Below are 22,067 nucleotides of genomic sequence, written 5' to 3' on the forward strand. Positions count from 1 at the left end.
TTTAATAAAAGTTGATTCACAATCAAAATTACAAACCTTGCAACTTTTCCCACCTTTTTGGCAGATGCATATCAGGAATATTTTACAAAAGTATAGAATAGAACCATAGATCTCCTACAGTGCAGAAGGAGGCCATTCGGCCAAAGGGTCTGCACCAACCCTCTGAAAGAGCACTCTGTCTAGGCCCTCTCCTTCACTCTATACCCATAACCAATCTAAACTTTAATACAAGTTTCCAATGAATCAGATACATGAATTCAAAATGTGAATAACGTTTAATAAAAGGTGATTCGCAATCAAAATGACAAACCTTGAAACTTTTCCCACCTTTTTGGCAGATGGATATCAGGAATATTTTACAAAAGGATAGAATAGAATCATAGATCTCCTACAGTGCAGAAGGAGGCCATTCGACATCTTTAGACTGTAGGACGAAACTGGGGCACCCGGAGAAAACTCACGCAGACACGGGGAGAAAGTGCAAACTCCACACAGTTACCCAAGGCTGGAATTGAACCCAGGTCCCTGGCGCAGTGAGGCAGCAGTGCTAACCATTGTGCCACCGTGCTGCCTTATATTTAAAAAGATTGTTTATCCTCCATTCACTAATGTTGGGAGGTGAATCATTAAAGCCTATTTGATGACAATTCAGTCTCCCACTTCAAGCCCATATCGACTTTATTACTATCCCTATCAAACAGCAGAAAATATGGGTGTGATTCAGCACCCTGGCGTAGATCCAGGCATAATGGGTGAATCATGTAAGAGCCCCAAATCGGGCTCCGGGTGCCGGGCTGAATGGAACCTGACTCGCTCTGCCTGGTGTAATCTGGATCTCGCCCTCCCCAGATGAGATCCAGATCTGCATATTTAAATGAGTCCAACGGCTCATTTAAATACCTGGATTCACCCGGTGCCCGAGGCATCGGCAGGGTGCGGTTTATAACTGATCCACACAAACGTGGACCAGGTGTAATGGCACATCGGGGGTCTCGCAGGCCATTTCAGACCCTCAGGTGGTTGGGGAAAAGGCATGAAATGAAATGAAATGAAAATCGCTTATTGTCACAAGTAGGCTTCAATGAAGTTACTGTGAAAAGCCCCTAGTCACCACATTCCAGCACCTGTTCGGGGAGGCTGGTACAGGAATTGCACCTGCGCTGCTGGCCTGCCTTGGTCTGCTTTCAAATCCAGCGATTTAGCCCTGTGCTAAACCAGCCCCTCGGTACCCTAGCACTCCCCCGGCACCTTGATACTTTGACGCTGCCAGGCTGGCTGTGGCAAGGTCCCCGAGTGCCAGGTTGGCACCAGCCAGGGATCGGGCCCAGGGGGGCCTTTCCAATTGGAGAGGGGTGAGGGAGAGATTACAGGGTTCTCAATAAGGTTGGGGGGGGGGGGTGAGAGGGGGCTTGATAAAGCGGGGGGAGGGGCTTGTAAGGTGGGGAATAGCAGGGAGGTCGGGCTACTGAGCAAAATGGCTCCCCGACCTGCGAACAGCTGGTCCTGTTGCAAAATCAGTTCACCAGCAGGAAATCCCTATTATGTGTGGCCTCGATGGGGAGAGATTCCCCGAGGCCAAAGAAAATGACAGTGTGCCGTTAAATAACAGAGTATTTCCTGGCACCGCAGCCACCAAGAAACACCCCACTTAACTTGCCCAAAAGCAGACTTTAACATTTGTCCGCCTACCTCACGATGCTCCACCCCCTCTAAAGCGGCATATCAGAGAGTATGCTGCGCCACGTATCCACGGCCTCAGGACATTGCCTGAGGCCCGCCCCTGGTGCTCCGCCCCTGACTGGCCGAGTTCCCGACTGTGAGGGCATGGTGGTCTTACCCGTCGGGAACTCAGCGTAGTGGCTGCGGACTCAGTCGCAGCAGGCTTCCGCTGTGCACATGCACGGCCATGGACCCGGCAATTCTCCGGGCCATATCAGCAGCTAGAGCTGGGTGCTCTCCGCTTCCTCCCTGCTAGCCCCCATCAAAACGAGGAATCGCTGGTCGTTTTGCTCCAGTTTTCCTGGCATAAAACACCATCATTCCCACGCTGGCATGGGGGGCATAGTCTCCAAATCGGAGAATCCAGCCCCCAATCTCCAATGTCTGCCGTATTTCGTTTTTATGATAAAGTTACATGATTTCTTTCAGGCTCACATTTATTATTTGTGTCGAAGAAATAAGAAAGCCTCTCTGTTAATGGGAGATTTAAATAGCAAAGAATGAATAAAGAGCTTGAAGGGGTGTCTGTGCACTATAATAGGAAACACCAACAAGACACAATAACAAGAATATAGAGATCTTTTATAGTTAAGATTTACCTTCGCTAACCCAACATAAAAGCTGGTTTGAATTAGTCACCTCGGAGTGATCTTCTCTACTTAAAGATCTGGTAAGAGGTGGGACTAGGATTGGCTGTTACTGTGTCACATGATAGGTTTCTCTGAGACAATCTACACGCTCAACAGTTCACCTTCAACAGTATTAGGAACATACTTTGCTGATGACAGTAGAATGTGAGCAAAGCAGATTCTGTGTTTGCAGAAGCGCTACAATGAGCTAGATCTGCGGCAGTTATTGCGAACCTGGTGTACAATATTCACCACGGTTGACTGAATTTATCAGATTTAGTAGAGCGGCACTCGAACCAACCGAAGTCGCCAACATGAACAGGGAAGCTGCAGAAAAATTCCTGGACTCTAATCCTGAATTTGTCAAGCAGTACTTTGGGAAGAAACTTCGCCCCGAAGCCGCCGCTCAGATGAGGGCGGGGGCGGACTCCGCCAATATCACCACTTTTCAGGAATTTGGCCAGGTGGAGGAGAGCGAAATTCTCTTTGACCTTGTCCGAGATATGCAAGAGAGCGTAAACATGGAAAAGGTGGTGTTCAAAATTTTACGAAGGCTTACTATTCTGATCCATGCGGACCGAATGAGTGTTTTCATGTACCGGCAAAGGAATGGCATAGGGGAGCTAGCCACCAGGCTGTTCAACATTCACAAGGATGCCGTCATGGAAGATTGCTTGGTTCATCCTGATCACGAGATTGTTTTCCCACTGGATATGGGGATTGTAGGAAGCGTTGCGCAGACCAAGAAAACTATAAATGTCCAGAATGTCACCAAGGTAGGTTTGAAAAAAATGTCAACATGGTGAATATTTGAAAGAACGATCTCTGATTCAGTCAATGATGATTCAAAACATTTCTTGCCTTAGGAGAAAATATTAATAAAAAATGAAAGGATAAGGATTTTTGATGCGCTGGAATGACTTCCAGTCAATGTCATTCTGCTAAGGGTAGCACGGTGATACAGTGGTTAGCATTGCTGCCTCACAGCGCCAGGGACCCGGGTTCAATTCCAACCGTGGGTGATTATGTGGATTTTGTATGCTCTCTGTGTGGGTTTCCTCCGAGTGCTCTGGTTTCCTCCCACAGTCCAAAGATGTGCAGGTTAGATGGATTGGCCATTTTAAATTGTCCCTCATTATCCATAAGGTTAGATGGGTTACAGGGATAGGATGGGGAATAGGCCTAGGTCGGGTGCCCCTTCAGAGGGTCGGTGAAGACTTGATGGGCCGAATGGCCTCCTTCTGCAGTGTAGCTTTATTTTATGCCTGCCTATGGTTTGGCCTGCCAGAGCCTGCTAATTAATGGGATTACCCAGTCCAATGTGACAGGCGGAATTAAGATTTAAATGACTTTCACTAACTGTGTATCTAAATTTGAGCATTTGATAAATGAAGGAACTGAAATAGGCATGAGTTGATAAATGTTTGCAGAATGAATTTTGTACGGTTAAACTAAGAAGAAATGTTTATCATTAAACCTTAGATATCTTCAGTGAACAGTTTGACTTCATTTGCTTTAATTTGAACACAAATATTGTTGGTACTTCATGAATAAGAATTTACATTTTCACAGTGACATTCTCATTGGTAAGCGTCCTCAGGCACTTTCTTGAAGTGTAATCAGACAAAAATTGATACTGAGGTAGAAGGAGTTATTGGGTCAGGGTGACTCAAAGTTGGGCAAAGGAAGTTGATTATACGGCCATCAAGATAGGTGAGAGAGAGGGTTTTAATTCTATCCATTCACAGGATGCGGAGGTCGCAGAAAAGGCGAGATTGCCAGCCCTTAACTGCACTTGAGTCACCTTTTTTGAATAGGCATGCTTGCTTGCTCGGAGGATTCAGAGGGTAGCTAAGAGTCATGTGAGTCTGGAGTCACATAGATGCCAGACTGGATAAGTAGAGCTGATTTCCTTTCCCGATGGACATTAGTAACAAGATGGGATTTTACAACAATCTGGTAGTTTTATCGTCATTATCATTGATACTAACTATTTGTTCCAGATTTGTTTTCTTTCTTTATTTCGTTATTTTTTCCAATTAAGGGGCAATTTAGCGTGGTCAATCCACCTACCCTGCACATCTTTGGGTTGTGGGAGTGAGACCCATGCAGACACAGGGAGAATGTGCAAACTCCACACGGACAGTGACCCGGGGCCGGGATCAAACCTGGGGTCCTCAGTGCCGTGAGGCAGCAGTGCTAACCACCATGCCACCCTCCATACTTGTTTTAATTATTTGCATTTAACTTGCCCACCTGTAGTGATGGGAATTAAACTCATGTGCCTGGATCATTAGTCCAGGTCCCTAGATTACTAGGCCAGTAACACGGCCAGTACTCTAACATGCCCCAATAATTCCTGAGTTTGGGGCCCTGGCAACTGAAGGGCTGACACCAATGATAGGGGAAGAGAGTAGTGGATTCGCCAGAGGCCCTGGTTGGAGAAGCACAGAATTCTTGTGGTTTGTAGGTTGGGAAGGGTTAGAGGGGTAAGGGGGAATTAAGCCATGGAGGGATTTGAATGTGAGGATGAGATGATGGTTTACTGGGAGTCAATGCATTCCAGCAAGCATAGAGTAATGGATGAACGGGACTTGTTGCGTTTATAAAGGTAGTGCCACCTAAATACCAAAATAAACCCCAAAGAAGATCTTTTGTGTAACATTCACTGGTTAATGAACTGTACTTTTTCCAGGTAAATCTATTTTGAGACTTGGCCATGGCATGTCTAACAGTAGTGAACTCTAATTCGCCTTAAATGATCCATTTCCATTTAATTTCTACAACCCGTGGAGTGTCAGATGCAGTATCTGGTAACCAAGCTGGCAGTAGAACGTGCAATAAAAATAAAATGAAAATACAAACTGCCAATAGAAGGTGCAATTAGTGACGATATTTCAACTGTTGTTTTCAAAAATGTGCTTGGAGATGATTTCAATCCTCTTGATGTAATCCTGTGACCTGGTTATCATATCTGGGATTACCTTTTCAGCTTGAATCTTATTAATTCCATTCAACTTGGATAACTCAGCTCAACTCCTCCAAAGCAGCAGCTTTTGATTGCACTTGTAGTGAATAAAACTAAAGATTTTTCACGACCACTGGATGTCTCAAAGGACATTACACTAATGAAGTATTTTTTTAAGTGTAGCCATTGTTGTCATCCTGAAAACATGGCAGTCACTCACTCCCACAAACAGCAACGTGGTAACGAGCAGCTAACCTTTTGAACATAGAATTTACAGTGCAGAAGGAGGCCATTCGGCCCATTGAATCTGCACCGGCCCTTTGGAAAGGGCCACCGGCCACCCTTAAGCCCCGAACCTCCACCCCATGCCCGTAACCCAGTAGCTCCATCTAATCGTTTTGAACGCTAAGGGCAATTTAGCATGGCCAATCACCTGACCTGTACATCTTTGGGCCGTGAGGGCAGCAAGGTGATGCAGTGGTTAGCACTGCAGTCTCTGCACTGCAACCATGCTGCCCTGGTAGGACACCAGGGGGAACTCCTGTCTTCTTCGGAGTAGTGCCATGGGATCTTTTACATTCACTCAAGCTGGCAGATCAGGCCTCAGCTAAGCACCTCCAAAGGTTCAGCCCTCAGTACTGAACTGAGGTCTCTGCCTTAATGCCTCCACTCAAGCCCTGGAGTGGGATTTGAACCTAGAACCTTATGATTCAAAGACAAGAATGCTACCAACTGAGCCACAGCTGATGCCTATACAAGTGAAGCTTTTTTTCTCCAACTTTTCCCTTCTAGTTTTATATTTTGCCTTCCATGTTCAAGAGTACTCTCATAGTTGAGCCTTTGTTCCCTCTGCCTCAGAAAACGTTAACTCTTCCCATGATATCTTGGCAACGAATGGGCAGGCTATTTTCAGATTCGCTCAGGTATTGTTTCTATCTCATCCCTACATCACACCCCTACATTGAGAGAAGTGCATTTGCAGGGTATTAGAGCTAGAGCAGGAAATGGGATTGACTGGATTGCTGTTCAGAGAGATGGCATGGACTTTGATGGGCTGAATAGCCTCCAACTAGGATGCAAAAAATCTATGGTTATGACAAAAATTGTTTCATCTTTGCATTTAAATACAATGAGTAATATAGGTGTGGAAAATGTAGCTTCCAATAAAATGAGAAACATGTTACAAGACATTTCACCCCAACGTGAATAAGCTAAGAATAATTAATAAGTAGACATGTCGCAATTGACCTTAAACAGCCGAAGATAATTTTCACTTTAAGCAAGAGCAAAAAACAAGCAGCTGTAATTATAGAATCATAGAAAGATACTGCACAGAATGAAACCATTCAGTTCATCTTCGAAAAAACTTTGGGCCAGATTCTCCAATTCTGTGGCTAAGTGCGGAGGGTCCGTGACATTTTACGTGGAAAAAACATCAGCGCCGCCCCCTCACCTGATGCCTATACAAGCACGACTGGTGAGGGGCTAGAAGCCGCACCACGTAAAACTCCCAGCCTCCGCAAAATAGACGGCCAGAGAATGGTAGGGTCCGTGGCTGCGCATGCGCACGGCGGCGACCTGCAGCGGTTACGCTGTAAAACATGATGCCGGCTGTGCGTGGACCCAACCTGCCAGATAGTGCCCCCACTGGCCATCCCCAAGCCACCCCCCACCAGTCCCCCCAGCCCACATGGAAGCTCACCCCCCCCCCCCCCCCAGCCAGCAGCATGGCTCCCATCCAACACAGTCCGCAGCTGCCATGCCAGGCTCCCACACAGCTGAGACCAGAAGTGAACCACGCCATCATGAACTCTGCTCATCAGGGGCAGAGCATCACGGGAAGGCCTTCAGATGATGCACTGAGGCCGTCCTAACATTGTGCGGCGTGCACTGCGATGATGCCGTTTCGGAGGAGGTGGAGCATACGGAGCCTTCGTCAAACAGGCTTCCCCCCCATCCAATTTCGGCATCAAAAGGGATACTCCGCCCAATTGCTGATTACGAAATCGGCATCGGGGAACAGAGAATCTCACCCGTTATCTGATATTATGGGGGGAGAGTGGCATAGTGGAAATGTCACTGAACTAATAATCCAGAGGCTTGTTAGGGACTTGGGTTCAAAGGCTAACACAGCAATACAATCTGGAAGAAGTCAATGGGCATTGGGAGCGCCCTGCCTCTAAGGCAGAAGCTCTGGGTTTGAGTCCCAACCCATAACTTGACGGTCAAGGAAGATGCATTCACAACGTGGCCAAACAGATTGAGTGTGTCAACCTGCAAATGGTTCCAACACATCAATGGCTGGTGGTAAGAGCGGGATAGACTGCCTGAGTGCACCACTAGAGAGAATTGGAATAAAATCTCCAATTGAAAGCGAGTCTCATTGATGGTGACCATGAAATCATCAGTGATTGTAATACAATAATAATCTTTATTAGTGTCACAAGTAGGCTTACATTAACATTGCAATGAAGTTACTGTTAAAATCCCCTAGTCGCCAAATTCCGGTGCCTGTTCGGGAGAATTCAGAATGTCCAATTCACCTAACAGCACATCTTTCGTGACTTGTGAGAGGAAACTGGAGTACCCGGAGGAAACCCACGCAGACACAGGGAGAACATGCAGACTCTGCACAGACAGTGACCAAGCCGGGAATCAAACCCAGGTCCATGGTGCTGTGAAGCAATGGTGCTAACCACTGTGCTACCGTGATGCTTTTTGTCATAAAAGCCTATCTAGTTCACCAATGTCCTTTAAGGAAGGAAATCTAACATCGTCATCTGATCATACCTATATACAACTCCACTATAATATAACTGACTCTTAGGTGCTGGCCGAGTGGTGCCGAGTCCGTAGTTGGCGATATATGGAGTGTCGGGAGACCCGGGAGTCCAGGGGGCGAGAGAGGCTGACGTCTTGGCCTTTGCCTCCTTGGTAGCCCGGAAATGGATATTGCTCGCGTGGAGGGATTCTAAGCTGCTGAAATCAGAGATCTGGGTTAGCGAAATGGCTGGGCTTCGCGGACTTGAGAAAATTAAGTTTGCCTTAAGAGGGTCAATGCTAGGGTTTGGCAAGAGGTGGTAGACGTTTGTCGACTTCTTCGGGGGAAACTAAATGTCAGCAGAGCCAATAAGAAAAGTGGGGGGCGGTGGGGGGCGGTGGGAGGGAGGGGGGGGGGGGGGGGAGGGGGGGGGATGGGGTGGATTAGGCTATTCTCTGTTTCGGGTAGGTGGGATTTGTTAGGAATGGAGATGGTTTATGCACTGTGGTTATATCTGTATTTGTACTGTTTACTGTTATTATTATAAAATTATAAATACCTTAATAAAATGTTTCACAATAAAAAAAGAAAGAATATTTTTAAAAGATCAAACCAGACTGGGTATATAATGCACGGGTGGATCCATTACTGCCTGCTGTCCCCTTCAGATGAAACTCAGTTACCCTGTGTGTTGACAATCCCATAGGAAATGTTCTGTATCTTCAAGGACGGGATTCTCCATTGCGGGTGCACCTCGCTGCCGCCGCTAGCAAGGAGGGAGAATTTGGTGCTCAACCAAATCTCTCATTCATTCCAGTGGGACCAGAGAATCCCGTTGCCATGAATGGACGGAGAATCCTGCCCCTAATCATCCTGTTGAGGCAAATGTTTTGGAGAGTCCTCATCCTGCAACAGATAGGTAAATATTTAGACGGTCATTATGTGTGGTGTGATTTGCTGCTCAAATGCCGCAGTTGAATGTAAAACATCCCAAAGGCAGTGAAAATGCTAGTTTCTAAGGACAGCATATAACTAAAATGGAACAAAGTCCTATAACGGGTGTATTTAGCCGCATGTTTCCCAACGCCCGCAGATCCGAGAAACACATGGCTATACAACGCCACTCACGTTGAATGAGGAATCTCAGCGGGGAACACACGGCCAAAGCCGCACATAGCCCCATTTTCTACACCAAGGTGCTCCGCTCGCCGGATGTCCCACCTGGGCACCTTGGCAGTGCCAGGCTGGCATCTGTTCTGCCCAGTTGTGGGGATCAGTGCTAAACAGCATTCGCCCGAGGTCTCCGAGGTGAAGAGGATCGATCCAAATGCCTCGGACACCCCAGGAATCTGCACATTAAAGTGAGACTACCTGTCTCGCTCTGAAATGCAGATTTGCTAAAAAGTGACCTCGCGTTAGATCTCGCGAGGCGTTGTCGGACGGATAGATCCCGGGAGCGAGGTCTCCCGGCTTTTATCGGCCACAATGCACCGCGGCGAGCTGCTTTTCTGGCGCAGCGTGGGCATTGGATCGGGCCCACAATGTTTGAGCAATGACCTGAACAGTTGCAAAACATTTTTGACACACCCTTAATTGTCTGAGGAGAATTGATGAATATTCTCATGTGGAAAAAAACTTCAGTATGCTTGTACAGTCAGATTCCTATCCATATGACTGTGCTATCAACACACATATTGCAATGGTTCATCACTGTCCTTCACGGAAGGAAATCTGCTGTCCTTGTCCAGTATGGCCTACATGTGATTGACTTTTAACCGCCCTCTTAAATGACCAGCAAGCCACTCAGTTTAAGGGCAATTAGGGATGGACAACAAATGCTGGCTTTACCAATGACACCCACATCTGTAAAAGAATAAATACCCCTAATTTAAGCAAACTCTTTCTTGATCCTAACATTTCTCATGTGCTGACGGCAAGACTATAGACAGCAGAGATGAATATTGGATTAATTTAGGATTGCAGTTCCACATAATGAGGGCCCAAAGGGTGAAGATGTTCTATATCTAAACATGAGAAAATTGAATATTGGAACCATACTGACAAGTGAGCAATTTGCATATTCGGAGATACAAATTTATTTACCAGTAATTGCCTACCCAAAATCACAATAAAACGATGTGGCGATGCTGGCGCTACACTGGGGTGGGCACAGTAAGAAGTCTCACAACACCGAGTTAAAGTCCAACTAACCCTAATTTTTTTAACCCTAAACGCAGAAACGGCGAGCAGAAACTGGTAGCCAAGTTCCGCGCGCATGAGGATGGCCTCAACCAGGATCTCGCGTTCATGTCACATGTTACCCCCACCATATTGTCCGGGTTTGCAGAATCCTACTAACTTCCCCGGGTTGAGACAATTTGCACCTCAATTACCTGTTGTTACCTCTCGCTCCACTCCCACTGTTTGTTCCTGTAAAGACCCACATTCCAACCATTCTTCATATTCTAATCTGTATTTGTCTTGCAATTGTGTCTCTCTTATATATGCTGTGATTGTGAACCTGCCTCCACTTCAGGAGCAGCGCTCCGAAAGCTCGTGGTTTCAAATAAACCTGTTGACTTTAACCTGCTGTTGTGAGACTTCTTACTGCACCATAAAATGATGCACACTCAGCACAAGATCCCATTATTCCCATTAATATATTCATACCATAGAACTTGGGCCACAGATGAACCACACTGCCTGCCTCTGAACTTTCTGAAGAGCCAAAAACGATCTTCTTGATAAAATGATAAAATGATGAATACTGCAGGAAAGGTTTTCGCAAAGTCTTATAACCCTATTACTATGGCAGTAACTTTACAAACTCGGAACACCATCGAAGGCCGAAGGGCCTGTTCTGTGCTGTACTGGTCTATGTTCTATGTTCTAAATAGGCGTGGCAGTATGATTCAGGATCCTGTTCATTTGGAAATCCGAAGCAATAACCTATGTAGCACACTGTCTACATTTAGGGAACCTGATTTTTAAAAAATCTGTTTTTGAGATGTGTGCGGCTCTAGCAAGATTGCTTTTATTGGACTTTTCTAGTTGCCTGACTAGTGAGCCTTCTGCCTCTACCATAGCTGTCCTTCTTTGATTGAGTTTTCAAAGTGCTCTCAAATGTAGTTGGCTCCAGAGTGTAGACCCAGTGACTTGAAGGTAATGATATTTAAATGACATTACTGCTCCTGCTCTTCCCAGTGGTGGAGGTCACAGTGGAGGGGAGGGGGTAGATACTACCAAAGTTACCTTGGTGAGTCTCTTCCGTATGTCCTGTAAAATGTACATACTGTACTGCAGCCATAGTGCATCTATAATTGAGCCCAAAGGAAAGGGGCATCAATTAAGCTAATTGCTCTGCTCCGAAGGTTTGCTCAGTGTTGTTGCAGTTGTTATCTTTACAGGTAAGGAGTGAGTATTCCACCACTCCTCCTGACTTGAATGATGTAGATTGTGAAGAGAGTTTAGAGACATTTATCATCCAGTCTCTGGCCTGCTCCTTTGGGCACAGTGTTGGGACCTGGCCCAGTTAAGCGTCTGGCTAATGGCAATACACAAGATATAGGCAGTGAGAGACTTGGTGCCTTTGAAGGTCAATGGGAAATGGTTGGGTTTTCACCTATTTGGGATGGTCTAAACCTTGCTGCAATTGATAGAAATGCCACCTGTGTCTTGTCAGGAAAAATAGCCAGATGTGTTGATGCGTTGACGTTTACTGAGGAACTCACTCATTTGGAAAAATGCCAGCAAATGTATGATTATCAATGTGCAACAGAGATGCAGTTACTTAGAGTATGTTGGATAAAAGGGATAATTCAAGGGGTCAATAGGGACTGCTTCATTATTGGCGATTCTTCTTTCCTCAAATCATTTCTCCCCATGTGAGTTGCAATAGGGAGTCCCTCCAATAATCGTTCAAAATATCCTTTCATTGTAGGCCACGAAGGAACCCCCACCACAATAACTATTATTTACACAGCACACAAAATCACAGGTGAGTCTCTCCCATTGGTAAACAAATTGGCTGACTTTATACAGAAGATAACTACACATGGTTCAAGGTGCCCCGTCCCCTTTAATGGGGAGCTCATATTCGGCGAGGCTCAAGGGGAGTTTAATCATTGCCATCTTGTCAATCCCATGAGGGATATGACACCTTTCTTTGTCTCAGTGTTTTTTAGCTGAATGAAGTGTTTGGCCATTTCACTCTTTAGTTTTGATGAACAATGACAGCCTCTATTTTGCTCGTCCTCAGTGTCGTGGCATTATGTTACTGTGTTTTCAGATTGGTAATGTAATGGTGTGATGTGTTCCATTGATAACTTGATGGGTGTGGTGTATTTATGTTCGGTGGAGTTTTGAAATGGTTGACTGTTTGATAGTAAGATGATATGGTGAATTGTATTTGGTTGTGTGATAATATGTGTATTGTGTTTGATAGTGTGATAATAAGGTGTATTGCGTTTGGCAGTATGATGGTACATGTATTGTGTTTAGTGGAGTTAAACCCAAATTAGAACATAAGAACTAGGAGCAAGAGTAGGCAATTCAGCCCCTCGAGCCTGCTCTGCCATTCAAAGTGACTAACAACATTCTCCTTACGCTCAATAGTGAGGCAGATAGCGCAGTCCAGTATATTGACCACTCTGCACTTGGTGGTGTTTTGAAAGTGATTTGCTGGTCTCATACGATTGTACATGGTCTGTTCATTAAAATACTTTCCAGTGCTCTCACTAACAATTACAGACACAGGGAATAGCATGCGTCCAGACTTTGTGACATCACCAGTTATTGTAGGATGGCTGAATGCTCTTAATGTTGTTAATGGAGGAGATCAATACTTTGCAGCAGAATTACAGAGAAATGGCTATTCAGCAGCCCAACGCATTTGTGATTATGTTTATGCAGCCACACCAACCTCCTCTCCTGCACCAACAGCCCCATTTCATCGAACATCATTCTATTTCCCTCATGTGCTTACCTATCTTTCTTTTAAAATATATCCAAAGTATTTATCTCAGCTACCTGTGATGGTGAGACCCATATTTTAACCATGCTTTGGGAAAGGAGCTTTTCGTGAATTCCTACTGGAATTGTTGGTGGCTATCTTATATTTTGGCGTGTAGTTTTGACCTCCACTACAAATGGAAACATCTTCTACCCAATCAAACACCATAATTGTAAAGGTCTCATATGGGAAGATTACTTCTCCATATTAAGTGTTCCCTCAGCCTTCTCTTTTACAAGTAATCTGTTCAGTCCTCTCTGGGAAAGAGCTTTCTCAGTTCTGCTACATTTTATTTCGCACCTTCTTCAGTTCGCCTGGTCTCTTTATAATACAAAGGCCAGAATTGGTCTGATCCATCAAGCAGTTTTTGGAATTCAAGTAAAGATCAATAATGGTGGTATTCAAATGTGGGCAATAAGTGACTTGAATGTTTTTCAGGTTTTAGCTGTATTTGGGGATTTTGCTCGAATTGGAATAAATGCAGTGTCTTGGTGAGTCCTGCATATGTCCAACGTGTAAATGTAAATGTGGACAGTAGATGGAATCTGCAATACTCCTCGTGGCGCTTATTTAGAACATAAAACAGTACAGCACAGAACAGGCCCTTCGGCCCTCGATGTTGTGCCGAGTATTGTCTAAAACCAAGATCAAGCTATCCCACTCCCTGTCATTCTGGTGTGCTCCATGTGCCTATCCAATAACCGCTTGAAAGTTCCTAAAGTGCCCGACTCCACTATCACAGCAGGCAGTCCATTCCACACCCTAACCACGCTCTGAGTAAAGAACCTACCTTGGACATCCCTCCTATATCTCTCACCCTGAACCTTATAGTTATGCCCTCTTGTAACAGCTCCACCCACCCAAGGAAATTTGACGGTGGTTAAGTCTTAACGTCTCAATGCTTGATTGTTTAATGCTGAGAACTATTGGGCACATCCAAATGTGAGATTGCCTTCACTGATTTCCACTCTTCATAGTGGCGGGATACTTCTTTAAACATCAGTAGCGGGGAACAAGCAAAATTGGAGGTCAGCTCTCTTGCATCCTTAAATAGATACTTTCAGAGATATTGACAGAGGTTTCTGAGAATACTATTCATAGGATTGGGCATAGTATGGGGATCAAGGTCTAAGAAAGGAAATAGAGCCAAGGTACCTTAAAAGTGATAAATTATTATTAACAAAGTAAATATACAGTGTATGCTGATTAACACAATTGGATTAGTAAAAGCCTAAGGATCAGTATTATGATATGGAGTGGATAGCAGTCTCAGAGTGTAAAACAAAGGCTCTCATCAAGTCTGGACAGGAAAGTTTGGGGTTGGAGATCACTTCATTTAAAAAAAAAACATAAATTTTCTCATTGTATCGTTTTACTCTTTACTTTGTCTAGATTGACATCCTTCCACAAAATACTAACATCAGTTTGTTTCTTCCTTGGAAATTAGTCCAGCACTTACAGCACATTTGTGGATGAACTGACGGAATACGAAACAAAGTGTGTACTTGCCACCCCCATAATGAATGGTAAAGATGTCGTCGCCGTGATCATGGCGACCAATAAGATAGGCGGACCTTGTTTCACTGAAGAAGATGAAGATGTAAGTCTTTCACATATACGTTGGAGCGGATTGAAACATAAAACAAATGTGTTTGTGACAATTTGTTTATGGATGGTCAAATTTTCTTTTCAGCTTTTTTTGAAATACCTCAACTTTGCCACCTTGAACCTGAAAATCTATCATCTGAGCTACCTTCATAACTGTGAAACAAGGAGAGGCCAGGTAAAGAAAAATTCCTTTTGGATGCTATAGATTTTGACATATAAGTTGACTTACAAAGCCTTGGAAAGTCCCTCCAAAAACTGTCATGGATTTATGTGTCAGTAATAAAAGTCAGTGGCGGCGTGGGTATGGGTGCTCACCATTTGAAATGTGGCCTGCATCCAATGCAAAGAGTGGGCCTGTCTTAAACTCTTGCACAGCTTTGCATTACAACCTGAATTACCTACTTGATTCTTTGCCATCAGTTATAATGTGGAGATGCCGGCGTTGGACTGGGGTGAGCACAGTAAGAAGTCTTACAACACCAGGTTAAAGTCCAACAGGTTTGTTTCAAAGACGAGCTTTCGGAGCGCAGCTCAGTTATAAGGCACTGGTAAATGTGCGGTGAAAAATTGAGACTGACTATGATTACAAGTACAACATACTGTGGATGAAAAGAGCATTGACTAATATAGCAAGCATGGTCGGGAAATCTGGGGTCGCCTTATGCACTGGATTGACTTATAATAATAATAATTTTATTGTCACAAGTAGGCTTACATTAACACTGCAATGAAGGTACTGTGAAAAGCTCCTAGTCGCCACATTCGGGCGCCTGTTCGGGTACACATAGGGAGAATTCAGAATGTCCAAATTATCTAACAACACGTCTTTCAGGACTTGTGGGAGGAAACTGGAGCACCCGGAGGAAGCCCATGCAGACACAGGGAGAATGTGCAGACTCTGCACAGACAGTGACCCAAACCGGGAATAGAACCTGGCACGCTGGTGCTGTGAAGCCACAGTGCTAACCACTGTGCTACATGCTGCCCCTATATACCAATTTATGGTATTTTAAGGTGATCCGCATTACCAAGAATTGGGGTGCTTGATCAAGATTTTGAAGAGTTTGCAGATAGTTTGTGGTCAGAAACAACACATTGTTAGTTCTAGGGACGGAGTGCTGTAACCCCGCCCGGGTTCTGAGACACAATATCCCACTTGGGCACTTCATTTTTAGGCTAGTGGGAGCAGGTGCAGGGAGGTTAGGAAACAGAGAAAAAAATCTTTCTTCATCTTGGGCCTTCTCGCCTGATCTACTGCTCCCGGAGGGGGGGGGGGGGGACCCACCGCCGAGGCGTCTCCTACCCTCCCACCTCCGGTACCCTGGGGACATACCTTTCCAATGGTCCTGGAACTTAGCTCCAGGCAGAGCATTGTAGTACCACTTCTGGCCACTGCAGCACTGTGTCTTGCTAGGTTGGAGACCTGTCGGCCAATCTGATTAGCCGGCAATTTCCATGGGTGCGACTTCATGCCAAGGGAGGATGGAAGTCCCGCCAATTGCTAATCAATGCTTAAGTGAGTGTTAAATAGCAGTGGGTGTTCGAGGGTAGGGTGTCACACGCCAACTCTTGCTGCTCGCCATCCTTAAAATTCTACCCTAGGTTTCTTATAAGTGTGGGATGAAAATATCACAATCCAACCATTGTCAATTAACCAACTGCATGAATGTTTTTTTCCCATGATGACCATTATTATGGAATATATTTTATATCCTGTAATGGGGAATGTTAATGGAATGGAAAATAGCCCACTGATAATGCACAAAATAAACTCTATATATACCTAAGTTATCCAACACCAGCTCAGTAAATTTGGAAAAATGAGCACCTTTACTGAGTCAGTTTCCTAATAGGGATAGGAGTAAACTATTTAGGCCACCTTTCTCATTCCAATTCTTCCTCTCCTCCCTATATGGAGACTGGGGCTGGTTCAGCACAGGACTAAATCGCTAGCTTTGAAAGCAGACCAAGGCAGGCCAGCAGCACGGTTCAATTCTCATACCAGCCTCCCCGAACAGGCGCCAGAATGTGGCTACTAGGGCTTTTCACAGTAACTTCATTTGAAGCCTACTTGTGACAATAAGCGTTTTTCATTTTTCATTTCATATATTCCTCAATATTCTTATTTGTGAAGTGAATATCTTTCTCCCTTTTAAACACATTGGCCTAGAAATTTGGGCTTGGAGGAAAGAACGATGGCGCAGTGGGTTAGCCTTGCTGCCTCACGGCGCCGAGGTCCCAGGTTTGATCCCGGATCTGGGTCACTGTCCATCTGGAGTTTGCACATTCTCCGCGTGTTTCCATGGGTTTCGCCCCCACAACCCAAAGACGTGCAGATTGACCACGCTAAATTGCCCCTTAATATGAAAAAATGAATTGGGTGCTCTAAATTTATTTTTAAAAATAACAAATTTGGGCTTGCTCATTTTTGCATTGACTCTTGCTTCTGAGTTGGTGACGTACTCGGGTGCTATTTATAGGAGGCCTCAGTCCTCATTGTGATGAAGCAAGCACACTGTAAAGAAAATAGAGAAATTACATGTCTGCTAGTGTAGCAGAATGACGTATGCATATGGATCCCTACACTTCTTGGTTGACCAATGTCCCTTGATTGCTCACACCCTACCCTCTCATTGGACTATACTGGTCTTGATCATTCCTATGCCCATACTCTGCTACGTCACACTTTGTTTTATCACTGGTAGCACTCCAGACTCTGATTCAAAAATTCCTGCTGTCCGAACTAAAATTAATCTCTTAACCAACACCACGAGAAATAGATCAACTGTCCATTTATCTCGTAGATTGTGGGACCTTGCCTCGTGCAACTTGGCAGCTGTGTTTCCCTATGTTATGATAGCGGTTATACTTCAGAAGTACTTCTTCGGCCCCTCCCACCCGGCTTACTCACTCTTCCAACTTCTTCCATCAGACAGGAGTTACAAACGCTTGACAACACACATGAACAGATTCAAAAACAGCTTCTTCCCCACTGTTACCAGGCTCCTAAACGACCCTCTTCTGGACTTATCTGATTACACTACACTTCTGTATGCTTCACTGTGCATTTACATTGTGTACCTTGTGTTGCCCTATTATGTATTTTCTTTTCATGTGCAAATGATCTATTTGAGCAGTACGCAGAAAAATACTTTTCACTGTACCTCGGTACACGTGTCAATAAACAGTTCCTAAATCCTAAGCGCCTAGGGACATTCAGGGGTTGTGAAAGGCGCTACATAAATGAAAGTTCTTTCATGTTTCTTTGTCAAATTGCAACTGTAATTGTTCCACCCACTTAATTCACGTCCTTTTGTAACCCTTGGGCAGAATCTGTCGTTCCCGTCATTCCAGGAAGGTCTGTTTAACTTGACACTCTGCTTCATACATTCCATTCAGTTCCCTATCCAAATGACAAGATTACCTCCAATTCACAGCTGACGATCTTCAGCTAACAATCTTTTCATAGAATTATAGAACTGTAGAAGAAGGCCATTCAGCAAACCCCCCCCACCCCCCGCCCCGGTCGCATTAGTAGGATGGCTGTTCCAAAGAGCAATTCATTTAGTCACACTTTCAGACTCTCTTGCCAAATCCGTGCAAGACGTTTGTCCTTCAAACATTTATACAATGCCCTTTTGAAAACTACTATTGAATCAATTTTCCCAGCAGGGCAGAACATTCCGAACCCCAGCTGCTCGCAGGGTGAAAAAGAATTCCCCTGGTTCCTTTGCCAATCAGCTTAATTCTGTGCCCTGTGGATTTTGATTTTCCTGCCATTGGGAACAGTTTCTCTCTATTTATGTCACCTAAACCTGTCATCATTTTAAACATTCTCACGTACCCTTCAGAAGAGTAAGGAGTTTATCGTGGCAACCGAGGTGAGGAAGGATTGGAACACTAAGCTGTCAGGGGAGCAGTCCTGCTTACCTTGGCCCCAGAGCAATGGTTTTTAAAATATATGCATCTATAATTTGAAATATTTATTAGTTGCAACCGCTGCTTAGACCACAGAATAGAGCATTCTGCTCTTCAGAAACTAATTTTACACTCGGGTGTAAAGAATGCAATAATTCAGGGTAATGTTCTCGGCTCAACCATCTTCAGCTGCTTCATCAATGAGGCTTGGGCTGATAAGTGCCAAGTAACATTCATGCCACACAACGACCATCTCCAATAAATCAACGGCCACATCCGATGAATTTTTAAAAAATCTTGTCTTCCCCCTGCCCAAGCAGTTGGGTCGATATTGCATTCCTCGATTTCCTGGACACATCCAGTTTGTTCCATGCCCGATGTTTTCAGTGCCATGTAATGCATGGCAGCTATGCAATTAGAACAGATAGCCTGTGTCAGTGATTGTGCGCACATATCACTAAGGCCCTATTTCTAATTTTTTCATCAATCATGGAATGTGGATGTAGTGGGCAAGGCCAGTATTTATTACCCATCCCTAATTGTCCTTAAGAAAGTGCAAATGAGCCATCCCTTGAACTGCTGCAGGTATACCCACAGAGCTTTTGGAGAGGGATTCTGACAAAATGATAGTGAAGGGATGATGTTCTAGTTCCAAGTCACGATGGTGTGTTACTTAGAGGGGACATTTCAGGTGCTCGTGTTCCATGCATTTGCTGCCCTTGTCCTTTCGATGGGTAGATGTCACGGATTTAGAAGGTGCTGTCTGAGGAGACTTGATGGGCGTGATCCAATGGCTATGCTGCGCTCAAAAAGCAGCTTGCCGTGGTGCAGCATGGCCGATAAAAGCCGGGGGACCCAGGGGTCTATCCCCTTCGTCTTGGAGACTCGGGCAAGCGCCATTCAGCACTGGTCCCCACAAATGGGGACCAGACGGATTCATGGGGATCTCCCAGAGGATCGGAGGTTCCCAGGTGCATACCTTTTGGGCATGGTGGTACCCTGGTGGCACCCTGTTGTGTGTGTCCACGTGGATGTTGGGGGGGGGGGGGGAGTATGGGGGGGGAGTTACTGGAGACCCTCCCATAGTGTGTTGGAGCTTGGGGGATCAGGTGACGCATCAGGGGCCTCGGAGATCAGGACATCATTTCCAATGTCTCGTTGTTCTGAGGAGTTCCGGCGAGTGCAACTCCCCGGTGTTGAAAATGGGACTATGTGCGGCCTCGACTGCGCATTCCCCGCTGAGGTCCCTCATTTAACATGAGTAGCGTTGTATAGCCATGTGTTTCTTGGGGCCGCGAGCGCTGGGAAACACACGGCTGATGAACCATCAATTGAACACGAGATGAGTTGCTGTGCAAAAGTAGGCTTTAATAAGCTAGATGTTAGCCCTGCGGTCGACTACAGTAAATGGACGACCGCCGGGCGTACTGGGTATTTATACCTCGCGCTGGAGGCGGGGTTAACTCCGCCTCTCGACCAATCGGGGAGCCGTCACATGACTGGTCTCAACCAATCGGTCGAGAGGCACATGACCGACCAGGGCCAATGGTAAGCCGGTGTTCTGCACCAATGGCAGGCAGCTATATTAATCATACCACCACATTCACCCCTTGTGGAGAAAGAAGCCGGGGGGGGTGGGTATCAATGAGAGCTGGGGGGGGGGGGCAGAGAACTGGTGGTATGAGTAGTAGCCAGAGAAGGGAAAAAAAAAGGGTTTGGCTTCCCACTGGCCCAGACATTTAACAATAGTACATATTGTCCATACAAGGTCCATGGTGTTGTTGAAAATTAAATAGACTCAATCAGCCTTTTCGTTGCCTGTGACGTCCTGGCAGACCGCCGCAGTGGAGTTGGTGATGTTGGTTCAACCGATGGCGGTGGTTCCGCTGATGTCCTGGAGTCCGGGAGCGATGGTCCTTGAACTGTCTCGTCACCCGGGCTGGTGGTGGAGACACCATGGATGGGGAAGGGGTGGCCTGGGTGGGGCGCTGGGGGAAAAAAAACAGGGGGGGGTCTGTGGTGAAGGGGGGGGAAGGCCGCACGCCGACGGGTGCCAGGTCCCGGAGGGAGACCGTGTCCTGCCGACCGTCAGGGTACTCCACGTACGCATACTGCGGGTTAGCATGGAGTGACTGGACTTGTTCCACCAACGGGTCGGACTTGTGCACCCGCACATGCTTCCGGAGCAAGATGGGTCCGGGGGCGGCCAGCCACGTCAGGAGAGGGAATCCGGAGGACGACTTCCTGGGGAAAACAAGAAGACGTTCATGAGGTGTCTGATTTGTTGTGGTACAGAGGAGTGAGCGGATAGAATGTAGGGCATCGGGGATAACCTCTTGCCATTGGGAAATAGGGAGATCTCTGGACCGGAGGGCCAGTAGTATGGTCTTCCAGATGGTACCATTCTCCCACTCGACCTGTCCGTTACCCCAAGGGTTATAGCTGGTCATCCTGCTAGAGGCAACGCCCCTGTTGAGCAGGAATTGACGCAGCTCGTCGCTGATAAATGAGGACCCCCAATCGCTATGTATGTATGCGGGGTAGCCGAACAGAGAGAAGATGGAGAGGAGGGCCTTAATGACGGTCGATGTGGTCATGTCGGGCCAGGGAATGGCGAAGGGGAAGCGGGAGTATTCGTCGATTACCGCCAGGAAGTAAATGTTGCGGTTGCTAGAGGGAAGGGGCCCCTTGAAGTCAATGCTGAGACGTTCGAAGGGGCGGGATGCTTTGATCAGATGTGCGCGCTCGGGGCGGTAGAAGTGCGGTTTGCACTCTGCGCAGATGTGGCAGTCATGGGTTACTGTCCTGACTTCCTCGATGGAGAAAGGCAGGTTGCGGGCCTTTATGAAATGGTAGAAACGGGTCACCCCTGGATGGCAGAGGTCCGCGTGGAGGGAGTGGAGGCGGTACCGCGGGACAGGGCATCAGGTTCGATGCACAGCTTCGACTATGGCCTGGGCTTCCTTTTCCATGAGGAGTGGCAGAGTTCGGAAGCCTGGAGGGTTCTGGAGAAGAAGGCCACGGGACTGCCCGCTTGGTTCAGGGTGACCGCCAGAGCTACTTCTGATGCGTCGCTCTCGACCTGGAAGGGGAGGGACTCATCGATGGCGCGCATCGTGGCCTTTGTGATGTCCGCTTTGATGCGGCTAAAGGCCTGGCAGGCCTCTGTCGACGGCGGGAAGGTCGTGGTTTGAATGAGGGGACGGGCCTTGTCGGCGTAATTGGGAACCCATTGGGCGTAGTAAGCGAAGAAACCCAGGCAGCGTTGAAGGGATTTGAGGGTATTGGGGAGAGGGAGTTCCATCAGGGGGCGCATGCGTTCAGGGTCGGGGCCTATCACTCCGTTACGCACTACGTAGCCGAGGATGGCTAGACGGTCGGTGCCAAACACGCACTTATCCTTATTGTAAGTTAGGTTAAGGAGTTTTGCGGTTTGGAGGAATTTCCGGAGGC

At 46.3% G+C, this 22,067-nt stretch overlaps 1 protein-coding gene across 1 annotated transcript in view; it reads left to right on the forward strand.

Annotated features, from left to right (window-relative positions):
- The first annotated feature begins 2,468 nt into the window (after nt 1-2,468).
- Nucleotides 2,469-22,067, forward strand: part of LOC119963462 (rod cGMP-specific 3',5'-cyclic phosphodiesterase subunit beta-like) — a 77,011-nt gene continuing 57,412 nt past the window's right edge. The window contains exons 1-3 of the mRNA XM_038792623.1: nt 2,469-3,124; nt 14,536-14,688; nt 14,782-14,871. Of these exons, the coding sequence (XP_038648551.1) occupies nt 2,663-3,124; nt 14,536-14,688; nt 14,782-14,871 (705 nt within the window). The 5' untranslated portion in view covers nt 2,469-2,662. The remainder of the gene's footprint in view (nt 3,125-14,535; nt 14,689-14,781; nt 14,872-22,067) is intronic.

This window comes from Scyliorhinus canicula, chromosome 3, assembly GCF_902713615.1.
Source record: "Scyliorhinus canicula chromosome 3, sScyCan1.1, whole genome shotgun sequence".
Lineage (NCBI taxonomy): Eukaryota > Metazoa > Chordata > Chondrichthyes > Carcharhiniformes > Scyliorhinidae > Scyliorhinus > Scyliorhinus canicula.